Below are 23,461 nucleotides of genomic sequence, written 5' to 3' on the forward strand. Positions count from 1 at the left end.
GTCTTGGCAGCCACACGAATAAATTAACATCATTTGCTGCCAAATCAAAGTTCTGAAAGACGTTCCTATTTGTTCCAACATGGGTAAAATGGTGTTTGTATAGGACAATAAAACTGATGTCGGTTCCTGAAATTTGAAATATCGTGGGACATTGAGGGAAACTGATATCAGCAAAAGTTGCTAGAGAATTTTGTTTCTTTCAACTACATAAGTTATAGTCTTGTTCCAAATCAATGGTATCATTTGGCCTTCATCATTTCTTGTGCCATGGCTGTGTCGACGTCTTTGGGATGCCGGAAACATACTCAATAAATTGAAGTTGGCAGTTTGTTGGTAAGAACGACTGCCAACGTCTTTTAATTTCTCATATATATCCATATGGCATTGATATAGACAGCAGTCCAGTCTACTCATGTTCTCTGACATCCTACAAGGTTGTCTGCGTTTAGACTATTAGATGGGTGGTATATATGTTGTCTAATATCCCTACATTCATACAAAGGATGAAATTATTTTCAGAATTGAAATGTTGGTAGACATAATTTGAAACACTTCTGTTGATACCCGATCTATGTTGGATACATCATGTCGATAATTTTTCTATTTCGGTTTACTTTAAAACTGGTCTTCGTACATTAAGGTCAATGCCTTAATTCACGAACGTTACAGTAAGGTTGCAGTACGGTCATTACTGTCCTACTATATAGGTCTTTAGTAAAGAAGATTCCCATTGGTCAGTTTGTTGTGTCACTGTCTCTTAAACATGCTGTCATTTTGAGAAGCTATATAAATGCATTGAATTTATATCAATATTTGTTTGTAGTGTCGTTCAATATATTCATTAATGTTCACAGACACTAACAACTGTCACCTTATAGACACTGATGAGAAAAAGAAACCCTAATCAAAATAGAATTTATTAGCAGCTGGATTCAAACAAGAAATAATGTTCCAAATCATGTCAAACCAATCGTAGAAATGCAACATACACAGGTGCAACTGAAAATCTTGCTTGCGTTCACTGAATTCGGTGTAAAATTACTTTTACCATGTATTGCTCGTGCAACATAATCACAATAAGCATATGGGTATAAAAACGAGCCACATTTTTCGTTAATGCACAAGGTGTTCAGAAATCACCAGTAACAAACAATGATTATCAACAGGATTGAGAGATATGGTCAATAACGTAAAGTCTGTGCTGACATATCGGCAATTGAATACAGGTCTAGGACCACATTGCTGGTCAGGTTAGAACACGGCCTAACCCAAGTAAAAAAAAAACATAAAAAAAGAACAATTCTCACTACCAATGAGAATGGACTGTCAGTACAATTTAACTGGAATATGTCAATACATGTATGTCATGGCCTACAAACACACTCACGCACATTTGAACAAAGTCCAGTTTTGTGCCTTGAAAAAGGCAAGCTCTTAACAATTAGGCTTTCATGAATATTTTAATGCAACACAATGTGTTTACAGTTAATACTGAACAAATAATAAGTTATAATCCAGAAGTGAACTCTACCAACATCTCCACAGGAAACGCGAATGTCATTATACATTTTTGTTAATATATGAAGACTTATTCATATTCAAGAGACATTAGATTGGCTCGACGCAAAAACGAACAAACTGTTATGTTGCGTGAACCGACGTTCATGAACGCATGAAATGTGACGTCACAGATCCATGACTCGAGATGCACCATTTGTCTCGTTTAGGATTAGCGGTAATCACGTGCAGCATATAGTGATTAGAATAAAGACACGCGGTAGAAACACTCGACTGATTGTTAGTTTTGTCATTGAGTGGTACACATTGGAAAAATCTCTTCTATACGTACATACTTCTCTATATGTTCGCGTTTCTTTTGGCCGTGAGTATCTACAAGACAACAAAATAGAGGAACAACATTAACACTTGCCTTATGTGTTTCACAATAAATATTAAATATAAATTGTCAATGCAAGAGAATAACCAGTCTAGATTAGCCGCCGAAACAGATTCATTTGGCGTACAGGGCAAAATAGCTGAAGCATGTCCTGCCCTATTGGAGTTAACCTTAACTTCATTTCCTCTTGAGTCCGACTTGCTTATTAGGAAGCGACTCCTCCCTTGTTTGACCTACGTTGGTTGAACCGACGCAACGAAGATACATCAGGAAAGGCATGTCAAATAATATTGAAAAATACCCAATAAAATTGCCTTGGCTAGACACTAGGTCAAAAGGAACTTACGAATACTGAAGTGTAATTATAATGATGTTTCACCAAGGCACAGCTGGACTGAAATTATCCGACTGTTCCATGTGTCTTCATTTGAAAATGATACACTTCATGACATGAATCTACACGAACCGTACCCAGTAATTCGCTGTGATCCAGGTCCGTTGAAATATATATTTCCCAATTTGAAGAATTTAGATATAAACTTTTTACAATGATGAAAAAGCACTTCCTGGTTCCACATAACCTATGCTTCTGTCAGTCTCAGAGCAAGTAATACATATCAGGAAGTGGTTGTACATTTCAGGAAAGTTAACGACAATAGTTTACGTACAATAGCTTCAGGTATTTTCTTCCGTCTCTCTCTCATTAGTGTAAAAGAATATCTTACGGAAATGGCAGAAATCAATTCGACCTTAAAAAAGTACTTGACATTTTTCATAAACAGAGCATGAGATAGAAACATAATTTGAACAAAATCACACTCTATGTATTCCCAATTCAACCAACCGTAAGTTTGAAAGTCCAAAAGTATAATCGTCACTACTTTAAATATGTTTCCAATCTGGATTGTTAGCATCTCAAGTCGCTATACAAGATTTGCGATCTTGTCCAAGAGATTGCTCTTGGTGATACATACATCTATATTGATATTAATATCATTCCTTTTAATGTTCATCTATATCGGGAGCGGTTTGTCAGTGGGAAACAATAAAAGCTAAAAAATAGATATTCTACCTCTGGTTCACACTACAACATGATTGTCTGTTCTATAGCATAAGTGAAAAATAGGTTCACAAAATGAAACCTTGATCTTAAGAGTTTGAACTGTAAATATTGTTTCAGGAAATATTATAGTATAATACCAGAAATATTTTTCAAAAGAGCCAGTGCGAAGGACAACGATTTCTGTGTCAGCGATGAGAACTATAGGCCGACTTAGTCTCGTGCTTGGTAGGTTTCTAGTTAACATGTCCCAGGTGACCCGAAGTATCTCTACAACTATTACTATTGATGGGTTTAACGGTGTGATGACGTGGATTACTATGTCGCTGCTGGAAGTGACACACTTGAATGTCGTATGTCTGCACTTGCATGAATAAGCAATACCCATCGATTTTAGTGACTATTTGATACACAGTATTCTTTAACACTGATATGATCTACTTTCTCCACAACCACTTCCAGAGATACCCTATGTATATTATGTCACGTGCAATCAATGTTAAACATTTAAACCACAGATCTAGACTGAATCCTAATTTTCCACCAAGCTTGATTTCTCTTTTTCTTTCACACTAACATATACACTTTCACTTCTGTGTATGTGCATAGGAAGAAGAATCCGTATTTATCACAAAATATATCCTCCATGTCGTTATCATCATATTCTGACGTGAGAACATCTCTTACAAATTCCCCCGACTCTGTCAGCTGTATCACCTTGTCCCTGTCTACAAGCAGGATGTCGCCAGTTCTGGTGGTTGTGATACCACAAGAGCAGCAGAGTGTTCTGTCTCCGGTAGGGGCGTATCTCCACAATACATCCCCATCTGACGTCAGACATGTCACAGACTCAGCTTCCCAGTCAGACACGAGTATGTTGCCCTTGTTGTTGACACACATGTACGAGGGGTAGGCAAACAGTGTCTCATCGTTGTGTTCAGTGACTGACCTCAGCAAGTGTCCCGCCATATCCAGGATATCAACAATTCCGTAACCATCATAATCTAGACCACCTGCTGCAAGAGATGATGGACTCAGAACAGCAAGACTGTAGTACTCCTTGCTTGTTGTGATGGTTGAGAGCAGCACCAGGTCAGGGGTCACTTCTACTGTTACAATCTGACGGGATGCAGGGACAGCAACCATCACCTGGTTTTCCTTCAACTGTGTTACACCATGGGGAGAGTTATCCAGGGGAAGTCTACTGTGACCTGACTGGCTGTTTCTTGTATAAAAAGATTTCATACACATGTTCCTACAGTCACTGACCAGAACTGTCTGTATACCGTCTACAAACAGGACTGTGATGTTCTGTAGATCAGGCTCCAACTTATCATCATCTGCCATCCTCCCATCTATCGTGTCAATCAGCAGTGGAGGCGGCAGACATGTGCCCCGATCCTGGTATGTGACGTCAATCTTCCCCAGCTGTAGGTCATCTAGGATGTGCTGGACGTTGTCAGTGTCAGGTGTGAACATGATGTCATCTATTCTCCGTGTGTCTGCTGTGTCTGTGTCCCTGACATCCCCCATCTCTACAGTCCCCAACTCCCAGGCCTGATACGCGTCATACAGGTCCATCTCACAGTCCGATACCAAGGCCTGGTCAATGAACGCACAACGTTTTCTGTACATCTGAATCTCAATCTCTTCAAGCTTCACAACAGAGCGGAGTTGGCCGGCGTACGTCTGTGTTATTTGATTCAGTTCATCCAAGAGTTTTGTTTCTTTCTCTTTAATCTTGTTTATGGCCGTTTGACAGATTGATTTAATATTTTGCACAGTCAACTCCGTGATTCTTGAACTATTTTGTAGTTTCTCGTTTTTCATCTCTACCTTCTTCGACCTCACCTTCAGTCTCTTACCCATGACAAATCTCTTCTCCAGCAGTACTGTCTTCATCTCTGGCTTCATAGACTCAATGGTGACGAGAGTTTTACAAGCTCTGTGGTAGATGATACAACATGTCTGACAAGCAGCCTTCTGACAGTCTTTACAGTGGAACTCTACATTGTTACTCTTGTGCTCTGTACACTTGACCCTCCGTCTGCCCTTTGACCTAGATGACAGGTCACACAGGTCATGGTTCTGTGACATAGGGCTCACCCGGTGTGTCTTCACACATCTGTCACAGAGGGCCACTTCACACTCAGGACACCACAAGGCACCTGGAGTTGTCTCCCCTAGTTGCTGACAGATCCTGCAGCAGGTGCTTGACGTCTCTGTGAACAGAAGTACGAACGTATTGTTTCTAAAACAAAACAATATAGGAATGCTAAGCAAATAAACAGTCTTTATTTAAAGTTCAATAAACAATCAAACTTGATGAACTATTTCAAGTTTCAATTTCTCATGAATAATTAATTTACCATAAACACAGGTGATTAATCAACTTAAATATTACAACTGGTTGTACCTTTATCTTGTTCACCTGGCTCACCTTCTACAAAATAATTCATCAAACTGGATTGATATTATTTCTGATGAATACGTTTCTTGAACATGATTAACTGATCGATATGAATGTTACTTCTGGTTGAACTTAACCTGGTACATCACCCTCGGTCCCGAGGGTGTCAATCGGCCCCTGTATAATGATGCTGGGTTTGATCTGCCCCGCCCACTCCTCAACTGGCCGGTTGGGGTGGGGAACCTTGGTATCTTGTCGACAGAAGGCACAGGGGATCGTCTTGGACTGTACAGCATCTGGTCTGGTTTGGATGTATCCTGTGACACATTTCCTGCAGAATGTGTGATCACACCTCAGTGTACAGGGGTCTGTGTACAGTTCGTGGCAGATCACACAGGTGAGGAATTCCATCACTTTCTCATTCTGGGATGTCGCCATCTGAAAAACCAAACTGAAGGTCAAAAATTATTTTCAGGTGAAATTCGTCGGTTTCTGTAATGGGGCAATGTGTATTTTGGTTGGCACATCCCGAAAATGGTACTGCCAGGATCCCTGGTAGCTTGTACTAAGAATGTGTAGTGATGTAGTGATGTAGTCACTGAATCAGTTGCTGGAAAAGATTTCGATGGAGCACAAATAGAGCAACTGTTCTGTGTTTCATTAATTAGTAGCAGACATCATTGGCCTATCGCCAGGACCGTGCTCTTTGAGTTAACCATACATTAGATTTTTCGATAACTTATGTGTGGATGGCTATTTCTCCCCTGAGTGTTGGAGGCGAAGTTAACACGGCACTGGCGATAGGCCAGTGATATCTGCTACTAGTAAATGAAACACAGAACTCTTGCTCTATTTGTGCTCCATCGAAATCTTTTCCAGCATCTGTTTCAGTGACTACATCACTGCATCACTGCACATTCTTATTTCTTTCCATCTTCGCATGCAAATGCGAGTAAACCTGTACCCTGTTATTAAGGCCATAAACATCACTGTACGCACATAGAGACATTCGTGTACATTGCCGTACCTACCTTAAGGGTTGACTACAATTGAAAACATCGCCGCGTCAAGCCTGTTTGTCTGAATGTTCTGCTCTCTAGCTGGTGGGCGTAAACATTGTTATCACATGTGACAGACATCCAAAGTCCAGGTCGAATGTCATAAGGAAAGTACAACACGTTACTTCCTTCTGCAACAGTAAGGGATTGTGTTCAATTTATAAAAAAAATGTATCCCAGTTTAAAAACGTGTTGTCTTAAGCTATTTGAAAACTGGTAAATCTACGTTTTTACTGACTGAGTCAATGTATTGATAACAGCGATCGGCATTGCTCGCCCATTTCCGTGATCAGTCATTCGGCATGTACAAGACACATTTGAAAGCAGATAAGTGTTGTCAGTTTTTTTTATATGATCAAAAGTTATGTATGTGATGACAGTAATACACATTAATAGTTGCGCCCAAACATGTATATATGTGCCCAAAAGGAGATCAGTATGAACGGGACCGCCTCCGTGGTCTGGTGGTAGAGCTTCCGCCCGGAGAGCGGACGGTCCGGGGTTCGATCCCCGCCGCATCATGCCAAAAGACGTTAAAAGATGGTACTTGTAGTAACCCTGTCTGGCGCTCGGCCAAAAGGGGGCTAAACCAAGGACTGGTCGGCTCGGAGTCAGTATACTGTAGGGTATTAATGTTAAACTGCGGTATCTCAGAGAGCTAGCACTATAAATCGGCATTAGTCCGGACAAGTACAAGCAGCCACACACGCACACGTGCATGCACGTCACTATATAAATGCCATAATCTTAAACCCAATTTCATCTCACCTCACCTCAGCATTAACGGTTCAGTGTGTCGTCTACAGTCTCCAGTATCAAATAAGAGTGCGATCATTGAACGCATGCTAAAGAGTATCTCGGGTATTCTGACAAGACATACAATTGTGATAGTTAACAATGACTTTGTTTTCATGTGCCTTATAGAACTGTAGGTAAATGACAGAATCCATGTTTTTTCGAAGATATATGTCTCTCTTCAGCGGCGCTAGAGATATTTGACCATTTTCGTGAGGTACGGTAGAGGTACAGTTTCCATTCTATGTGGTGACTAAGTGATGTTCATGTTATGGTGCTGTCAGGATCCCTGGTAGCTTGTACTAAGAATGTGCAGTGATGTGAATGTATGTAGTCACTGAGAAACAGATGCTGAAAAAGATTTCAATGGAGCACAAATAGAGCAAGTGTTCTGCGTTTCATTACTCAGCAGCAGACATCATTGGCCTATCGCCAGGGTAGTGTTAACTGCGCCTCCAACACCCAGGGGAGAACAAGCCATCCACACAGAAGTTGTTTAAATATTTATATTCTCTGTTATAACATGGAATGTTAAAAATTGATAATTTTTTAATTTGAAGTTTACACGATATACAGCTTTTCCATTGGACGAGAGGTCGGTCACATGACCGCAAAATTGTCGTTCATAAGTGTATGAGGGACGCAGTTTGACGTTCATACGTTTTTCACGAGACTGTGTTCTTGAAATGACGTAAACATTAACGGACTATTTTCACATTCCTTGGGAAACCCCAGGGAATTCCCTGGCACGAATACATACAGAAGCGTTCTTTCTTTACATTTAGACCCTTTAATCTTGATCTCAGCATGTTAGTGTACATTGAGAAATGTCATAGAGTTTGATTGCATGATCGTTTAAGATTATCCTCGCTACGACCGAACCTATTGTCAACAAAACGAAGAAATGCACAACCAAACTATCGAAGTATCGACTCGATCCGTGTCTGGGATGAAAGTGAGTCAACCGCAATCTATGAATTTACCTTACTGTCCAATTAACACATCTTTAATCACCTTTCAAAGCTCCGACGTTCATACAGTTTGGCCCTCACTCTATATGAAAGTTCATACTCCAATGAACTCATACAAGTGTAAGTCAGTTCTTAAAAGTGTTTCCACGCCAAGCATGAAAATATCAAAAACAACATGTTTTATCAATCACTGCCGGTATCAAACATTTCAAAGTGGCACATAAACAACATACATAATTGTTTTAAAGAAGATTGCCCCGACGGTTGACATGAAAAACACCTGTCTCTTCTGTAACAGTCCGATAGCTTTGATGTTGTCGACATAGCTTTACTGTAGCACTTTGGACTTGTGACTGGTAAATCACGTGCTTTGATTAACATGTCGCGATGTACTGTTCCCTGTTGTGATATGGTTTCGTCAGAGTATTATCAAATACCACTCACTTGTTCATGTCACTACTGTCTCTGTCACCACTGAGTCCTCCAAGGACACAATCTCTGTGTATGTAAACTGTAAAGCTCGTCTTCACATGTTGTAGTCAATGCCTTAATTCAGTCAATGTTTAGTCATGCTGCATTCGGGTAAACTCTGTCCCACATGGGCTTTCGTACCAAGGTGAGGTGGGGTGAAATGGGGTTAAATGTTGTGTCCGAGATTATTGTACTTATAAATAGGCGTGCTTTCACGTGTGTGTGTATGTGTGTGTGTGTGTGTGTGTGTGTGTGTGTGTGTGTGTGTGTGTGTGTGTGTGTGTGTGTGTGTGTCTGTCTGTCTGTGTGTGTGTCAGTGTGTTTGTGTCTGTGTGAGTGTCTGTGTTTTTGTGTCTGTGTGGGTGTTTGTGTGGGTGTTTGTGGGTGTGTCTGTGTGAATGTGGGTGTTTGTGTCTCTGTGTGTGTGTGTGTTTGTTGGTGTGTCTGTGTGTGTGTTTGTGGGTGTGTCTGTGTGGGGGTGTGTATGTGTGTCGGTTTGTGTGTATCTGTCTGTGTCTTTGTGCGTGTGTGTGTGTGTGTGAGTGAGGGTGTGTGCTTGTGGGTGTTTCTGTCTGTCTCTCTGTCTCTCTCTCGTGTGTGTGTGTCTGTGTGTGTATTTGTTTGGGTGTTTGTGGGTGTGTTTGTGTGAGGGTGTGTGCTTGTGTGTGTTTCTGTCTGTCTCTCTGTCTCTGTCTCTGTCCCTCTCTCTCTCTCGTGTGTGTGTCTGTCTGTGTGTGTGTGTTTGTGTCTGTCTGTGTGTCTGTGTTTGTGTGTGTGTCTCTCTGTGTTTGAGTTTGTGGGTGTGTCTGTGTGAGGGTGTGTGCTTGTGGGTGTTTCTGTCTGTCTCTGTCTCTGTGTCTGTTTGTCTGTCTGTCTCTCTCTCTCGCGTGTGTATGTCTGTGTTTGTTTGTGTGTGTGTCTGTGTTTGTGTGTGTGTATGTATGTGTTTGTGGGTGTGTCTGTGTGTTTGTCTCTCTCTCCTATCTCTCTCTGTCTCTCCCTCCCTCTCTGTGTGTCTATCTGTCTGTCTGTCTCTCTCTCTCTCTCTTTCTCTCTCTCTTGGAAACGCAAAACATAAACCGCTTGAACAAATCCCGAATATCATAAGGCAGCATTATTTCATGGGTGCGTAAAGGTTATCCTTAGTAAGCGACTCTTTGAACCTACGGCCGTTGAACCCGACCCAACAACGAGAAATAGAGGAAAGACATTTAAACAATATTGAAAAAGGACTTGTTACCAAACCAGTATACTTCAAAATTAACTCGCAATTACAGAAATGTCATTTAAAAGTTTTGTTGCCAAGGTTTCAAAGAAGGCACGATAAGACTGTAATTATCTGACGGATCTGACTGTAATTATCTGATGTGTGTTCATATTAGAAAATAATAACCTACATTTCATGAATATTCAAAACACGAATAGTGGTTATTGTGTTATCTTTTTTTAATAATTTTCTTCGAATTTGTAGAAATTTTTCCAGATATGTGAATTACATTTTACAATGATGAAAACAGCAATTCTTGGTTCCACCATCGACATGCGCCATGGAACATTATTGTAGCGAAATATTCTATAGAAAATGTTGGCCTCCTTAAATATATACTAAGTCTTTATATTTTTTTTCAAAAATTGATTAGTGTATAAAACACATTTTAAGTAAAGCAAAACATGGAAACAGACTTTGAACAATAGATAATTACCTGCAAGTCCCATACTTCATAATTACTGTTAAGGAGAATAATTCTCACCACTTGAAAGATGGTTCTTAGTCTGGACTGACAATATCTCAGATTGGTATCCAAGATTTGCCATCCTGTCCAAGCGATAACTCTCGGGTGATAAATACATTGGTGTTCAGGAATTGGCAGAATCCATTGATACCAAGACAGTAACAGAGTTCGTCACATTGACAATAACTGACTCAGCTTTATGATTTCATAGGCAAGGCCTTAGATGATGGACAGGATGTTATGGCAATATTCTGTGACATAAGTAAAGCATTCGATCGTGTTTGGTACAAAGGTTTGTGATAGAAATTAAGCAAGTGTGGAATAAAAGGGGTTCTTTTAAAATGGTTCCAAAGTTACTTATCTGGTAGAAAGAAATATATGTTATTAATGGACATCAATCGAATGTTAAACCTGTACTTGCCTGTGTCCCTCAAGGTTCACTGTTAGGACCCTTAATATTTTAAGTATTCACCAATGATACTGTCTGTGATATACAATGTAATATATACTTGTTTGATTCTTCACAATGAGTTAAAGATTTCTATAAAAATACACGCAAATATTTTTCACCAATAACTGTTTACATCTGATATACTTCATGTGACATAATTTCAAGTTCATACTGCTGTATAACATATATACTACTGATCCTTGTTCGAACTTTAATGGGGAGATACTGTAGTATATTTACATAGGCTTTGCCTGTTTATCAGTCACCTTTCACTGTAGGAGTTGAATTACATATTGTTAAAAACGCATTGACACACAACCTCATTGGCTGTCCATGTTATTGCTTGTCTTTTTCATCTTTAGACCACGCCATGGTATAACTGAAAACAGTTCAACGCAGCATTAAATCATATTTTAATTAATTACTAACTCACTCATTCATCTACATGCTCGACAAAACTCGATTGGATTGTTGCATTGGATATGTTAAAATAGGTTCACAGATCGAAACGTTAACCTCAATTTAATGCTAGAAATCGTTTTTTAAAAGGGTAAGTGCGTAGTAAAACGGTTTCTGTGTCGATGTTGTGAGCTGACAAAATGCAAAACAAAGTAAGGATAAGACATTTAGACAAACAACTTCTGTATTACATTTTGGAGCGACGTTTCGGTGTAGGTTCTAACACCGTTATGAAGCAAATGAGGTAAAGTTTATACACTTGGAAAGATTGGGATGTGGTTTCAGTCGCGTGGAAAAGCCTGTCGGCTGATCAATACATTAGTGTTCAGGAATCTATATATACCATGACAGTAATAGAGTTCGTCATATTGACCCGAAAGGTTTGTCACATAAATTAAGCAAGTGTGGGATAGAAGGGATTCTTTTAAAATGGTTCCTAAGTTACTTATCTGGTGGAAAGCAATATACAGTTATTAATGGACATCAAACGAATGTTAAATCTCTACTTGCCTGTATCCCTCGAGGTACACTCTTAGGACCCTTATTATTTTAAGTATTCACAAATGATGTTGTCTGTGATATCCAGTGTAATATATAATTGTTTGTTGATGATAAATCGCTATATGACATTGTTGATGATCCAATATCAACAAGTATTTTATCAGTTGGAACGTATATCTCAATGGACTAAAATGAAAAGGAAAAAAAGAATCCAGATAAAACAGAAGCAATTAAATTTTCAAGAAAACGGAACGTCACCGTTATACCTGATTTATTTCAAGAATAATTTAAAAATAAGAAATATTTATAGCCAAACACACCCATGGCTAACTTTATAAAGTGATGGACATTGGCATAGCCATATTGAAAATCTAACTGCCATGGTTAGCCCATTGATATATTGCTTTCGTAGTCTGAAATACCATTGAACAGAGGCAGTCTACATACGATCTGCTGTTCATCCATTTTACCCTTGTTTGATTACTGTGACCATAAATGAAATAATTGTACCAAGGGTCAAGAGTGAGTATGGTTTTACGCCGCTTTTAGCAATATTCCAGCAATATCACGGCGGGGAACACCAGAAATGGGCTTCACACATTGTACCCATGTCGGGAATCGAACCCGGGTCTTCGGCGTGACGAGCGAACGCTTTAACCATTAAGCTAACCGACCGCCCCTGATGCACCAAGGACCATATGTGGTGCTGTGAGGGGCACAAGTCATTTAAAATTATAACGAAACCGGCCTATCTTTGGCAGAGAGACGGCACTTTCTCAAATTATGCAAATCTCATAAAATGAAAAGTGGCACAACGCCAAAGTATTTCTGTGATATGGCACCTGTAACAAAATTAGATCGTCCACATTATCAAACACATAGGGAACAATGATGAACAGAATGAGCCTAATTGCCGAACTGAATTATATAACAAAAATCATTTCTACCTCCCAGTCTTATCAATCACCTGCCGCTGAAGGACTGGAATTGGGTATTGTTAAAAACACACTGGCACCAAACCTCATTGGCCGTCCATGTTATTGCGTGGCTTTTTCATCTTTATACTACGCCATGGTATAAGTGAAAACTGTTCAAGACAGCATTAAATCATAAATTACTAACTCACTCATTCATGTACATGCTCGACGTACAAAAATCTAAGGTTGGTTGACACTAGAACATACTTATATGTTGTTTGGGATATGTTAAAATAGGTTCACAGATCGAAACATTAACCTCAATAATTTAAGGTGAGAAATCGTTTTTTAAAAGGGTATGTGCGTAGTAAAACGGTTTCTGTTTCGATGTTGTGAGGTGACAAGATGCAAAACAAAGTAAGGATAAGATTTATAGGCGGACAACTTCTTTATTAGATTTTGGAGCGACGTTTCGGTGTAGGTTCTAATACCATTATGAAGCAATTGTGGTAGAGTTTATACAGTTGAAAAGAAAGATTGGGCTATGGTTACAGTGGATTGGAGAAGCCTGTTGTGTACACAAGGGGGTTAAAATGTCAGTATCATAAACAACTGACTGATTGAATATTTTAATGAGTTAAGTACGCAGAAAGGTATGTTACAGCCTCGATCACGGTTGCTTACTGGTTGGAGTCTGTTGATGTGGCTTGCTTCTTGGATTTTCTTGGAATTTTCAAATCTTGATGTCTTTGAGGTTGATTGTAAGGGTTTTGATTTGGTTCCACTGGATGCTGTGGCTGGGTTGATATGGTCTGATAAAGGTGATTTAGAGTCAACTTTGGACACTGATCTCTGATGTTCTTTAATTCGGGTTTTGAGGGGCCTGGACGTTTTGCCCATGTAGGCATGTCCACAATTACACGGAATGTGGTACACAACCCCTGATGGTTCTTGTTGTTGGCTGTATGGTGGCTTACTTTCTTCCTGCGTATATGATACTGGTAAGTTAGTGAGTGAGCTGGGTTTAACGCCGCTTTTAACAGTATTACAGTTATATCGCGGCGTGTCAGCCCAATGTGGGAGGAAAGCCCGAAGTGATGCAGGTCTCAGATGTTTACCATTAGCACCGGTATGGTGCTGACGAACCTAAAAACATAATCAGGGCGAACCACATACTGGTAAGGCTCATAGAGATTGTTGCTAGACAGATGCTTTGACAAGCTTTCACCAACTGCACGTTCACTTCATTTGGAAATAAAAGATAGGTTTGATACTGGTTAGTAGTTGTTAAGTTCATTAGGGTCCAAGTTGGATTTCTTTAACAGTGGCTTGACAATTGCCGCTTTACAGACTGATGGCATGACGCCAGATCCAGGAATTGTATTGATGATGTTTGTAAAAATCAAATTGGCCAAGATCACTGTGGTAGAACTTTACCAAGAACACACGAGGTGAGCTTGGACTTTCTAATATATACATGGTTTTAGTTATCCCTCGTCAGTAGTACACATGTACTCAATGAGAGAATGTGAGGTCAGGCTTAATTAATGTCAAATTTAACTGTCGAAGGTGTGACTTTGTCAGCATTATTTGAAATGCGCACGTGTTTCGCATTCAAGTTTTAAAAACTCCCAGCACTTAGTATATATGAAAAAAGGATGTTAATACATACACCGTATTCCTTTACACCGCCCCACCCTTTTCACAATACAAAAATGTAACTGAACGTTAGTATTCGAGACTAAATCTGATATCTATCTTAACCTCATATTACAAAATTATACACTTATGAACGTCAAGTTGTGTCGTTCATACACTTGTGAACGTCAATTTCGCAGTCATGTGACCGACCTCTTGTCCAAAGGAAAAGCCGTATATCATGTAAACTTCAAATTAAAAAGATATTACCTTATGTAAGCTGACACAATCGGTGGTCTGAATATATTTTAGCTCCTCATGTGCACTGTATTAAGATTTAATTGTACGTCCGTGATGCCTTGAAATAACCAAATCTCTGCCAACCTGTCCCTTGCAAAGGACGTACAAGGGAGGCAACTGTGAAATATATACAAGTGGTAATTCAAAAGCGGTCAAAACTGATGACAACGTTGGTTCCTGGATCGATTCTTGGATGATTCTTATAACATTGTGAGAGATCAGCACATTTCAATATAGTTCTGTGCGCACCGATTACTTGCTTACAGTATCCGTACATTATCCATGCATTATACGTATATTATCTGTTTTTTATTCATACAGTATCCGTGCATTATCCTTACAGTATCCGTGCATTATCCGTGCATTATACGTATATTATCATTTTTTATTCACACAGTATCCGTGCATTATCCGTATTTTATCTGTTTTTTATTCATACCGTATCCGTGCATTATACGTATATTATCAGTTTTTAATTCACACAGTATCCGTGCATTATACGTATACTATCAGTTTTTTATTCATACAGTATCCGTGCATTATCCTTACAGTATCCGTACATTATCCGTGCATTATATGTATATTACCTGTTTTTTAGTTATACAGTATCCGTACATTATCCTTACAGTTCCGACGGTTCAGTGTCATCACATCTCTTCAACTTCGCCTCCTATTTAGAATGGTGCATCTTCCTATTGTCACAGTTTGTATTGCGGTGTTTACATTCGTCTTTTATACATCCGGGAAAGGTTTTCCCTTAATGTGTCTATTGATTTAATTATACCATAAGAACGTGGATAGTGTCTTAATGGATGAGACTTTGCAAGCTCATCAAAGAGATACATATCAAGACCAAGTTCGAAAAAAGGCGACATCAATATTTTTGTGTATAGTTACCCCCCTTACATCATGCTTTATTATCACTATATAGACAAAAAATTCTAATATACACCTTGTCGGGGGATAGTTTTAACGTTTTTTTAGTTGATAGATATCCTATGAGATATGTTATGAGATAATCATATATATTATTGCATGGAGTAAATGTTAATCCTACTGTAGTTTGAAGGACGAAAAGCGAGGTTTTGGACTTTTAATTGCAAGTGTTATGTTGAAAAATAGCAACCAACGCCATAAACGCAGTTCATCATATTTAGGCTCAGAATTTTTAAGCAACCCCTCGTAGATTTCTGTTACCTGTAGGTCTGCTATGGATTTGACAGAACAACTGATTGAAGCCGACACCAACAGAGTAAGATTGCTTTGTAGTTCGTCCTCATAAGGTTTCCCTGAAAACACCAAGCTCTCACGGGGGCCCTTTGTGTTGTTTTCGATATTTCTTTTACACATTGTTTGCCTGAGGCGGACAAAGGGAGTTATTCTCACGACTTAAAATGTGTTTCTGAGGTTGGGCTTGACATATCTGAATTGAATATTCCCGATTTGCGACACTGTCAAAAAGATTACTCCCGGTAAATAGCAGAATGTATTTCCACCTTGTAAAAAGTATCGCACGAGCATATTTGTGGTCTAATTGCGAGTTCATTTCCAATGTAGAGATTTTCATATGGTACACTGTGTTGACACATTATCTGTCTGTGGAATGGTAGCCCCTTAACTGAGGGGGTGCGGCTATGCCATAGAGTTTTTGTTGTTGTTGCTTAACGCCGCACTCAGCAATGTTCCAGCTGTGTGACGGCGGCCAGGCTTCTCAATGGAAATTCATGGTTGAGGACAGAAAGGTCTTTACTGCTATTAATGTGTATGAATGTTTGAAAATCTGTCTTTGGAGTTATTGTAAATGAAATCCCTATGAGTACTTTCCTAGAACATCTAAGATGGCAAGTAATTAGCATGCACCAGAGACCATATGATCTCTGCATGCACCAAATGGGCATGTGATGTCGGGCTATTGCCACCGTGTTGAATAATAATCATACTTTAATCAGTTGACTCATTAGAAAGCGCACATTTACTGGACATGTGAGAGAGGACATGCCAGATAGATTAGGGTCCTTGTACGCCAGGCTTAACGGCTGAAAGTTCAACTTGAACTGTTCTTCGTCATCACTGGCACACCATGGCCAGCAGGTCGACTAAATGCAGCAGGACTAACTAGCAGAAAACCAATAACACGACAACTGCTCTCACTTCTTCACACGAGGAAGCGTTTAGCCGGCTGTCAGGCTCGAGCATACTGGAACTTGTCGTCATGGAGAAGGATTCGTTGGTCTGACAAGAGTCGGGTTGTTGCACCACACTGATGGTAGGACTCGTGTCAGGAGGCAGAGGGGAAGATCTTATCATCTTTGATTGTAAACTTCACAGTTCAGTTCAGGGGGCATTGAATGCACAGATACCAGACCACACCGAGCACGAGCAGTGACTGACCATTAACGCCATTAAGGCTCCGCCAAGGTCTTCTCGAAGTCCAGACCTGAATCGAATTGAGTATCCATGGGATCAGTTTGGACCTAGGGTTAGAGCCAGGGACCCTCCAGTACAGAATCTCCAAGAATTAACCCAGGCATTGCATCAGGAATGGCAAGACATCCCTCAGTTGAAGATCAGGCATCGATTTTAAGCTTTCGCTTTTGATAATTTATTGGAACAACGTTACTGACACACGTATGTGTTGATCTGTCCATCTCAGTCCTGACAGGTACCATACGTATTGCCTAAATTTATCCCCAATTAAGTTGCTTTTGTTTCGCTTTCCAGCTTCTCCTTACCCATCTCTTTTCTGACAATCCAAATCTGGGTGCCCCGATACTTTTGACAAGGTTGTATACATAATCCATGAGAGTAATACAACCTCACATGTACACTTGTCTCCTTATTCAATAACTCTTTTTTTTAATTTCTCGGAGGGAGTGGGATATATTAAAAAGTTAAAATCGGAAAAAGAGCTAACTTTGGTTGACACTACAATTTAGTTGTCTGTTGTATGGGATATGTGATAAAATTCCCCACACTCACTAAAATTAATACTTTGACTTCATAAGGTTCACCCGTGAAGATCCAGGGTAGAATATATATACTTCTTCAGCAACCAATGCTTGCCGTAAAAGGTGACTATGCTTGTAAGAGGCGACTAACGGGTGGTCAGGTTCACTGACATGGTTGAAGCATGTCATCGTATTCCAATTGCGTAGATCGATGCTGATGATGTCAATCACTTGGTTGTCTAGCCAGACTCGATTATTTACAGACCGCCCTCATATAGATGGAATATTGTTGATTGCGGCGTGAAACAACAAACAAACAAACTTCATGAGTTTAATACTGAATAAGATGAAGAAACAATAGGCAGCACATTCAGTACAGTCTTCTAAATAAGAGAATACAGGAAGGATTTATTTCTTGACATGGGAAATTTGGTCCATTGCATAATTAATAATTCGCATAAGGATTGCCGCACTTAATGCGTACCAAGTATTAAAATTCCAGACAAGAATATTTCTGCATTGTGTGGGCAAAGTAACAATGCTGTTTGTCATCACCGATTTTTACATTTCTTGTCACAATTATGGTGTGTGTTTCAGTTCAAACGGCAGATTTCATCATGGAACAAAGAGATTGGATCTTATCTAGAAGTGAATGTTGAATCCACGTATATTTTAGATTTCAACAAAGTGATGTTGATTATGATCGAATTAAAAACTGTCCCGGAAAAATAACCATCAGGTCACATGCAGTCAATGACAAACATTGAAGCCACAGTTCTAGACTAAACCTTAAGGTTTTGTTTCCTATCAGACTAACATATACTCTTTCACTTCTGTGTTTGTACACAGAAAGAGGAATCCGTATTTATCACAGAATATATCACATATGTCTTTTGAAATTAGGACATCCCTGACATACTCCCCCGACTCTGTCAGTTGCATCACCTTGTTGGTGATCATGTCTACAAGCAGGATGCCTCTCGTGCCTGTAGTTGAGATACCATAAGGGTAGCTGAGTGCCCTATCTCCGGTAGGGGCGTATCTCCACACAACATCCCCCTCTGACGTCAGACATGTCACAGACCTCTTCCGCGAGTCAGATACGAGTATGTTGCCCTTGTTGTTGACACACATGTAGAAGGGGGAGGAAAACAGTTTCTCATTGTTGTGTGTAGTAACTGACCGAAGCACGTGTCCTGCAATGTTCAGGATATCAACACAGTTCTTACCACCTGCTGCTAGAGATGAAGGACTCAGAACAGCGAGACTGAAGTACCCCTTGCTTGTTGTGATGATTGAGAGCAGCACCAGGTCAGGGGTCACTTCTACTGTTACAATCTGACGGGATTGAGGGACAGCAACCATCACCTGGTTCTCCTTCAACTGTGTTACACCACGTGGAGAGTCTACCAGGGTTAGTTTACTGTGGCATATCAAGCTGTTTCTTGTGTACAAAGATTTCACACATTCGTTCTCCATGTCAGTGACTACAACTGTCTGTATACCATCTACAACCAGGACTGTGACGTCACGTAGCCCGGTCTCCTTCTTATCACCCACTATCCTCCCATCTGTCACGTCAACTAGGCCTAGAGACGGCAGACATGTGCCCTCATCCTGGTATGTGACGTCAATCTTCCCCAGCTGTAGGTCATCTAGGATGTGCTGGGCGTTGTCAGTGTCAGGTGTGAACCTGACGTCATCTATTCTCGGTGTGTCTGCTGTGTCTGTGTCCCTGACATCCCCCAACTCTACAGCCCCCGACTCCCAGGTCTGATAAGCGTCGTACAGGTCCATCTCACAGTCCGATACCAAGGCCTGGTCAATGAATTCACAATGTTGTCTGCACATCTGAATCTCAATCATGTCAAGCTTCACACCAGAGCGGAGTTGGCCGGCGTACGTCTGTGTTATGTGATTCAGTTCATCCAAGAGTTGTGTTTCTTTCTCTTTAATCTTGTTTATAGCTGTTTGACAGATTGATTTAATATTTTGCACAGTTAACTCCGTGATTCTTGAACTATTTTGTAGTTTCTCGTTTTTCACCTCTACCTTCTTCGACCTCACCTTCAGTCTCTTCCCCATGACAAATCTCTTCTCCAGCAGTACTGTCTCCATCTCTGGCTTCATAGACTCAATGGTGACGACAGTTTTACAAGCTCTGTGGTGGATGATACAACATGTCTGACAAGCAGGCTTCTGACAGTCTTTACAGTGGAACTCTACATTGTTACTCTTATGCTCTGTACACTTGACCCTCCGTTTGCCCTTTGACCTAGATGGCAGATCACACAGGTCATGGTTCTGTGACATAGGGCTCACCCGGTGTGTCTTCACACATCTGTCACAGAGGGCCACTTCACACTCAGGACACCACAAGGCACCTGGAGTTGTCTCCCCTAGTTGCTGACAGATCCTGCAGCAGGTGCTTGACGTCTCTGTAAACAGAAGTACGAACGTATTGTTTCTAAAACAAACCAATATGGGAATGCTAAGTATGTAAATAGTCTTTATTGTAAGTTCAATAAACGATCCAACTTAATGAACAATTTCAAGTTTCTTATGAATAATTAATCCAACTTAAATCAACTTAAATATTACCATTGGTTGTACCTTTCTCTTGTTCACCTAGATTACCTTCCACCAAATAATTCATCAAACTGGATTGACATTTCTGATTGATACGTTTAAAGATCTTTTTGTCATAAATTTATCTTTTCTTGAACTTGATAAACTGATCGATATGAATGTTGAACTTAACCTGGTACATCTCCCTCGGCCCCGAGAGTGTCAATCAGCCCCTGTATAATGATGCTGGGTTTGATCTGCCCCGCCCACTCCTCCACTGGCCTGCTTGGGTGGGGGACCTTGGTATCTTGTCGACAGAAGGCACAGGGGATCGTCTTGGACTTTTCAGCATCTGGTCTGGTTTGGATGTACTTGGTGACACATTTCCTGCAGAATGTGTGATCACACCTCAGTGTACAGGGGTCTGTGTAAAGTTCCTGGCAGATCACACAGGTGAGGAATTCTCTCACTTTCTCATTCTGGGATGTCGCCATCTGTAAAACAAGAAATTAAACGTCACACAAATCCTTTTTAAATTTTTCAAAACTTATTTTCTGGTCTCTGTTATGGGCCACTTTGGACATATTTTCCGCATTTAGCTGACATGGTATAACTGAAATGCCATGAATACACAATGCCATTGAGAAAGTGATCAAATGTAACACATGTTCTCAACTTGTCAGAGGGGTACTCAAAGTATGTGATCTAGACTGCCTGTTGTCGGACTTTCATTGTTGTGGAAGCCTCGGTAACCATCTGCTGAAACTGAGTCGCTCTTGTGATAAGACTTTAATATCCTTTTAAAATCAACTTGAAGATTTTACAAAAGCTGTATAGTGCTATAGGAACACATTATTCCCCATATATTGATATCATGCCAAACGAGGCGTCTTAAAAACGTACTTTTTCCTCAGTATAGTTAAACTCACTTTCGTAATGACGCACTGGCTCTGCTAAAAGAACAAGCTGGTTGTTTCCACACAATACAGGATTTACCTTGAAGAGATTGAGTTTATGCCAATATACTCGTGCAGGTGTGGCATTGTCGACAATAATTTAAAATGAGCACCAACAGTCAGTATAAATGAATAAATTATATATACACCATCCTTCCTTCATAGTCAATATAGTCACACACACACACACACACACACACACACACACACACACACACACACACACACACTCCCCGAAATCCCAATACAAGGGAGGTAACTGTACGTTAGTATGCAATACCAAGTCGCCAACATGAAAGATATCCTTACAGGTTCTACTACACCAAATCAGTACCAGTTTGGAGAGTGCGGTTTTTCGTAGGGAGCCTTCAGTGCAGATCGAGAGATATCTGCAGGCTGTGATTGGAGGATATTCTGTAAGATTTTTATGTCTTTCAAATGTACATCCATCCAGTTATTAAAACTGACCATGTTTTTCTATATTTAGTACTGTCTTTTTCAACATGATGACTTATGCTGAATGTGACCACAGCTATTTTCAAGTAGGTGACATTTGGTGCGAAACTGGGGGTGGTGTGTTTAGCTTCCGGTACTCGGAAAAGGAGCTGACTAAGCTGTCATTTTTATTTTTTTTATTGCTGCTCTAAGGCCAAACTGTGCACACACGTACAGGTAATAGCTGTTGAATGCTTAGTTATTTAAATAAAAATCATAACGTTACTATAGAAGTCTATGGGAAAACATTTGGTTGTGTGTAACCTATAGTGTCAGTTTTACAAGTCGAAAAAAGGCTTTGTTGACCAGAATGTCACATATGCATAAAACTCATAACAATAAAAAAAAGTTACATCAACATATTTTACATTTCATTGTAACTTTGGGTCCAACAATTCCTACTTTCGGTTTCTCTTCGTTTGAAGTATCATGAGTTGACAAAACTAAATTAAACAAGAATCTATAATTTAAGAAACACATACCTCATGTAAGTTGACACTATCGGTGAATATACAGGTATACTAGTTCTTCATGTGCACCGTGTGAGATTTTATTGTATGTCCTGGATGCCTTGAAACAACCAAATCCCACCTCGGTACACACCTGTGCCTACCTGTCCCTTCCGCATGACGTACAAGGGAGGCAACTGCGATATCCCGACTAGTGGTGATTCAAAAGCGATTAAAGCTGATGAAAACGTAGGTTTATGGATCGAATCTGGGATGATATCGTACTTCGCGAGAGATCGGCACATTTCAATATCCGCACACTAGACACGTTATAAACAGTGTTTTTGTTATATTGTTAGATTTTATGCGTTTTTGTACAAATATGTTTGGACATGTTTGCATGTAATGTCGTTTATGTCAGTACAAGAAGTGATCATGTTCCGATTCCACAGTTTAGTTCTGTACGTTACAGGGTTATTCTCTTCGTTTCAGTTTGGAAATCAACTCGTGACAATAGTCCAGGCAGCCTTTCTTAGAAATCCCCATTATATAGACTTTGTATAGCAACATTGTATGGAATGCCTACTGTATAATAATAATAATAATAATCTAATAAAGACCAACACCGAATATTCATATCAAAATACAGTTCAACGCACAGTCCATGTTTTGGCCTTGTATGTACACAATCAGATGTTTTCACAAGAAAGTGTTCAGTATAATAAAGAGATTGTGTGAAGCAAAAGTCATCAAAGCGACAGTAAAGGAGTTCCCTGACAACCGTTTATAAGCACAACGGGACGTGGAAACAGTGTCGTGGAGATGGAAAGGATTTTATTCGTAGTACGTGCTAATAAATCCTGATTCGTTTACGCGAACATGCGCAGAGGGCACAGCGAATACCATGCTCTAAAATGAGACTCTAAAAGGATTCTGTAAGGGCTTTTATCAGTAAGATTCACCTGTGCTGTTCGGTTATTGCGTTGTGTGGAATTATCCGTACAGTATCAGTGCATTATCCGTGCATTTCCCATGCATTAAACTATATTACCTGTGCATTATCAGTACATTATACGTGCAGTATCCGTAAGTTATCCCCTTCAGTATACTACAATACCTATGTCTTATCCGCACATTACCCATGCCTTATCCGTACATTATCCGTGCTTGACCCATACACTATCCATACATTATCTGTGCTTTATCCGTACATTATTATTACAATATCTGTACATTACATTCTACCATGACATTGATGAATGCTTGATTCTGATTGGTTAAAAAGAGGTTCCTTTTTGCAACGGAAACCCCCTCAAATATATTACAGTATCCGTACATTATCTGTGCATTATCCGTACAGTGTCATTACATTATACTGTGGCTA

General features: G+C 39.9%; 2 protein-coding genes across 2 annotated transcripts; both read right to left on the reverse strand.

Annotated features, from left to right (window-relative positions):
- Positions 1-901: 901 nt before the first annotated feature.
- LOC124132479 (E3 ubiquitin-protein ligase TRIM56-like) lies at positions 902-6,488 on the reverse strand. The gene is made up of 3 exons (XM_046496389.2): positions 6,399-6,488; positions 5,505-5,805; positions 902-5,179 (listed from the first exon to the last, which is right to left on the reverse strand). The coding sequence occupies exons 2-3, from the start codon at positions 5,803-5,805 to the stop codon at positions 3,525-3,527; spliced, it is 1,956 nt and encodes a 651-aa protein (XP_046352345.2). The 5' UTR covers positions 6,399-6,488; the 3' UTR covers positions 902-3,524.
- An 11,438-nt stretch (positions 6,489-17,926) lies between these two features.
- Positions 17,927-22,260, reverse strand: LOC124128313 (protein wech-like). Its single transcript, XM_048392560.1, has 3 exons — positions 22,111-22,260; positions 20,371-20,671; positions 17,927-20,047 (listed from the first exon to the last, which is right to left on the reverse strand). Exons 2-3 carry the CDS (start codon positions 20,669-20,671, stop codon positions 18,417-18,419), a joined length of 1,932 nt encoding a protein of 643 aa, XP_048248517.1. The 5' UTR covers positions 22,111-22,260; the 3' UTR covers positions 17,927-18,416.
- Between the last annotated feature and the right edge of the window lie 1,201 nt (positions 22,261-23,461).

The sequence above is a fragment of the Haliotis rufescens genome, unplaced genomic scaffold, assembly GCF_023055435.1.
Source record: "Haliotis rufescens isolate VD_foot unplaced genomic scaffold, xgHalRufe1.0.p SCAF_11, whole genome shotgun sequence".
NCBI lineage: Eukaryota > Metazoa > Mollusca > Gastropoda > Lepetellida > Haliotidae > Haliotis > Haliotis rufescens.

Bases quoted from the DNA above. Each gene is read 5' to 3' on its own strand.
- LOC124132479 (XM_046496389.2), bottom strand. From the start codon at position 5,805: ATGGCGACATCCCAGAATGAGAAAGTGATGGAATTCCTCACCTGTGTG. The intron at 5,180-5,504 runs GTTAAGTTCAAC...TTCTGTTCACAG, and splicing joins GACCGAGGGTGATGTACCAG to AGACGTCAAGCACCTGCTGC.
- LOC124128313 (XM_048392560.1), bottom strand. From the start codon at position 20,671: ATGGCGACATCCCAGAATGAGAAAGTGAGAGAATTCCTCACCTGTGTG. The intron at 20,048-20,370 runs GTTAAGTTCAAC...TTCTGTTTACAG, and splicing joins GGCCGAGGGAGATGTACCAG to AGACGTCAAGCACCTGCTGC.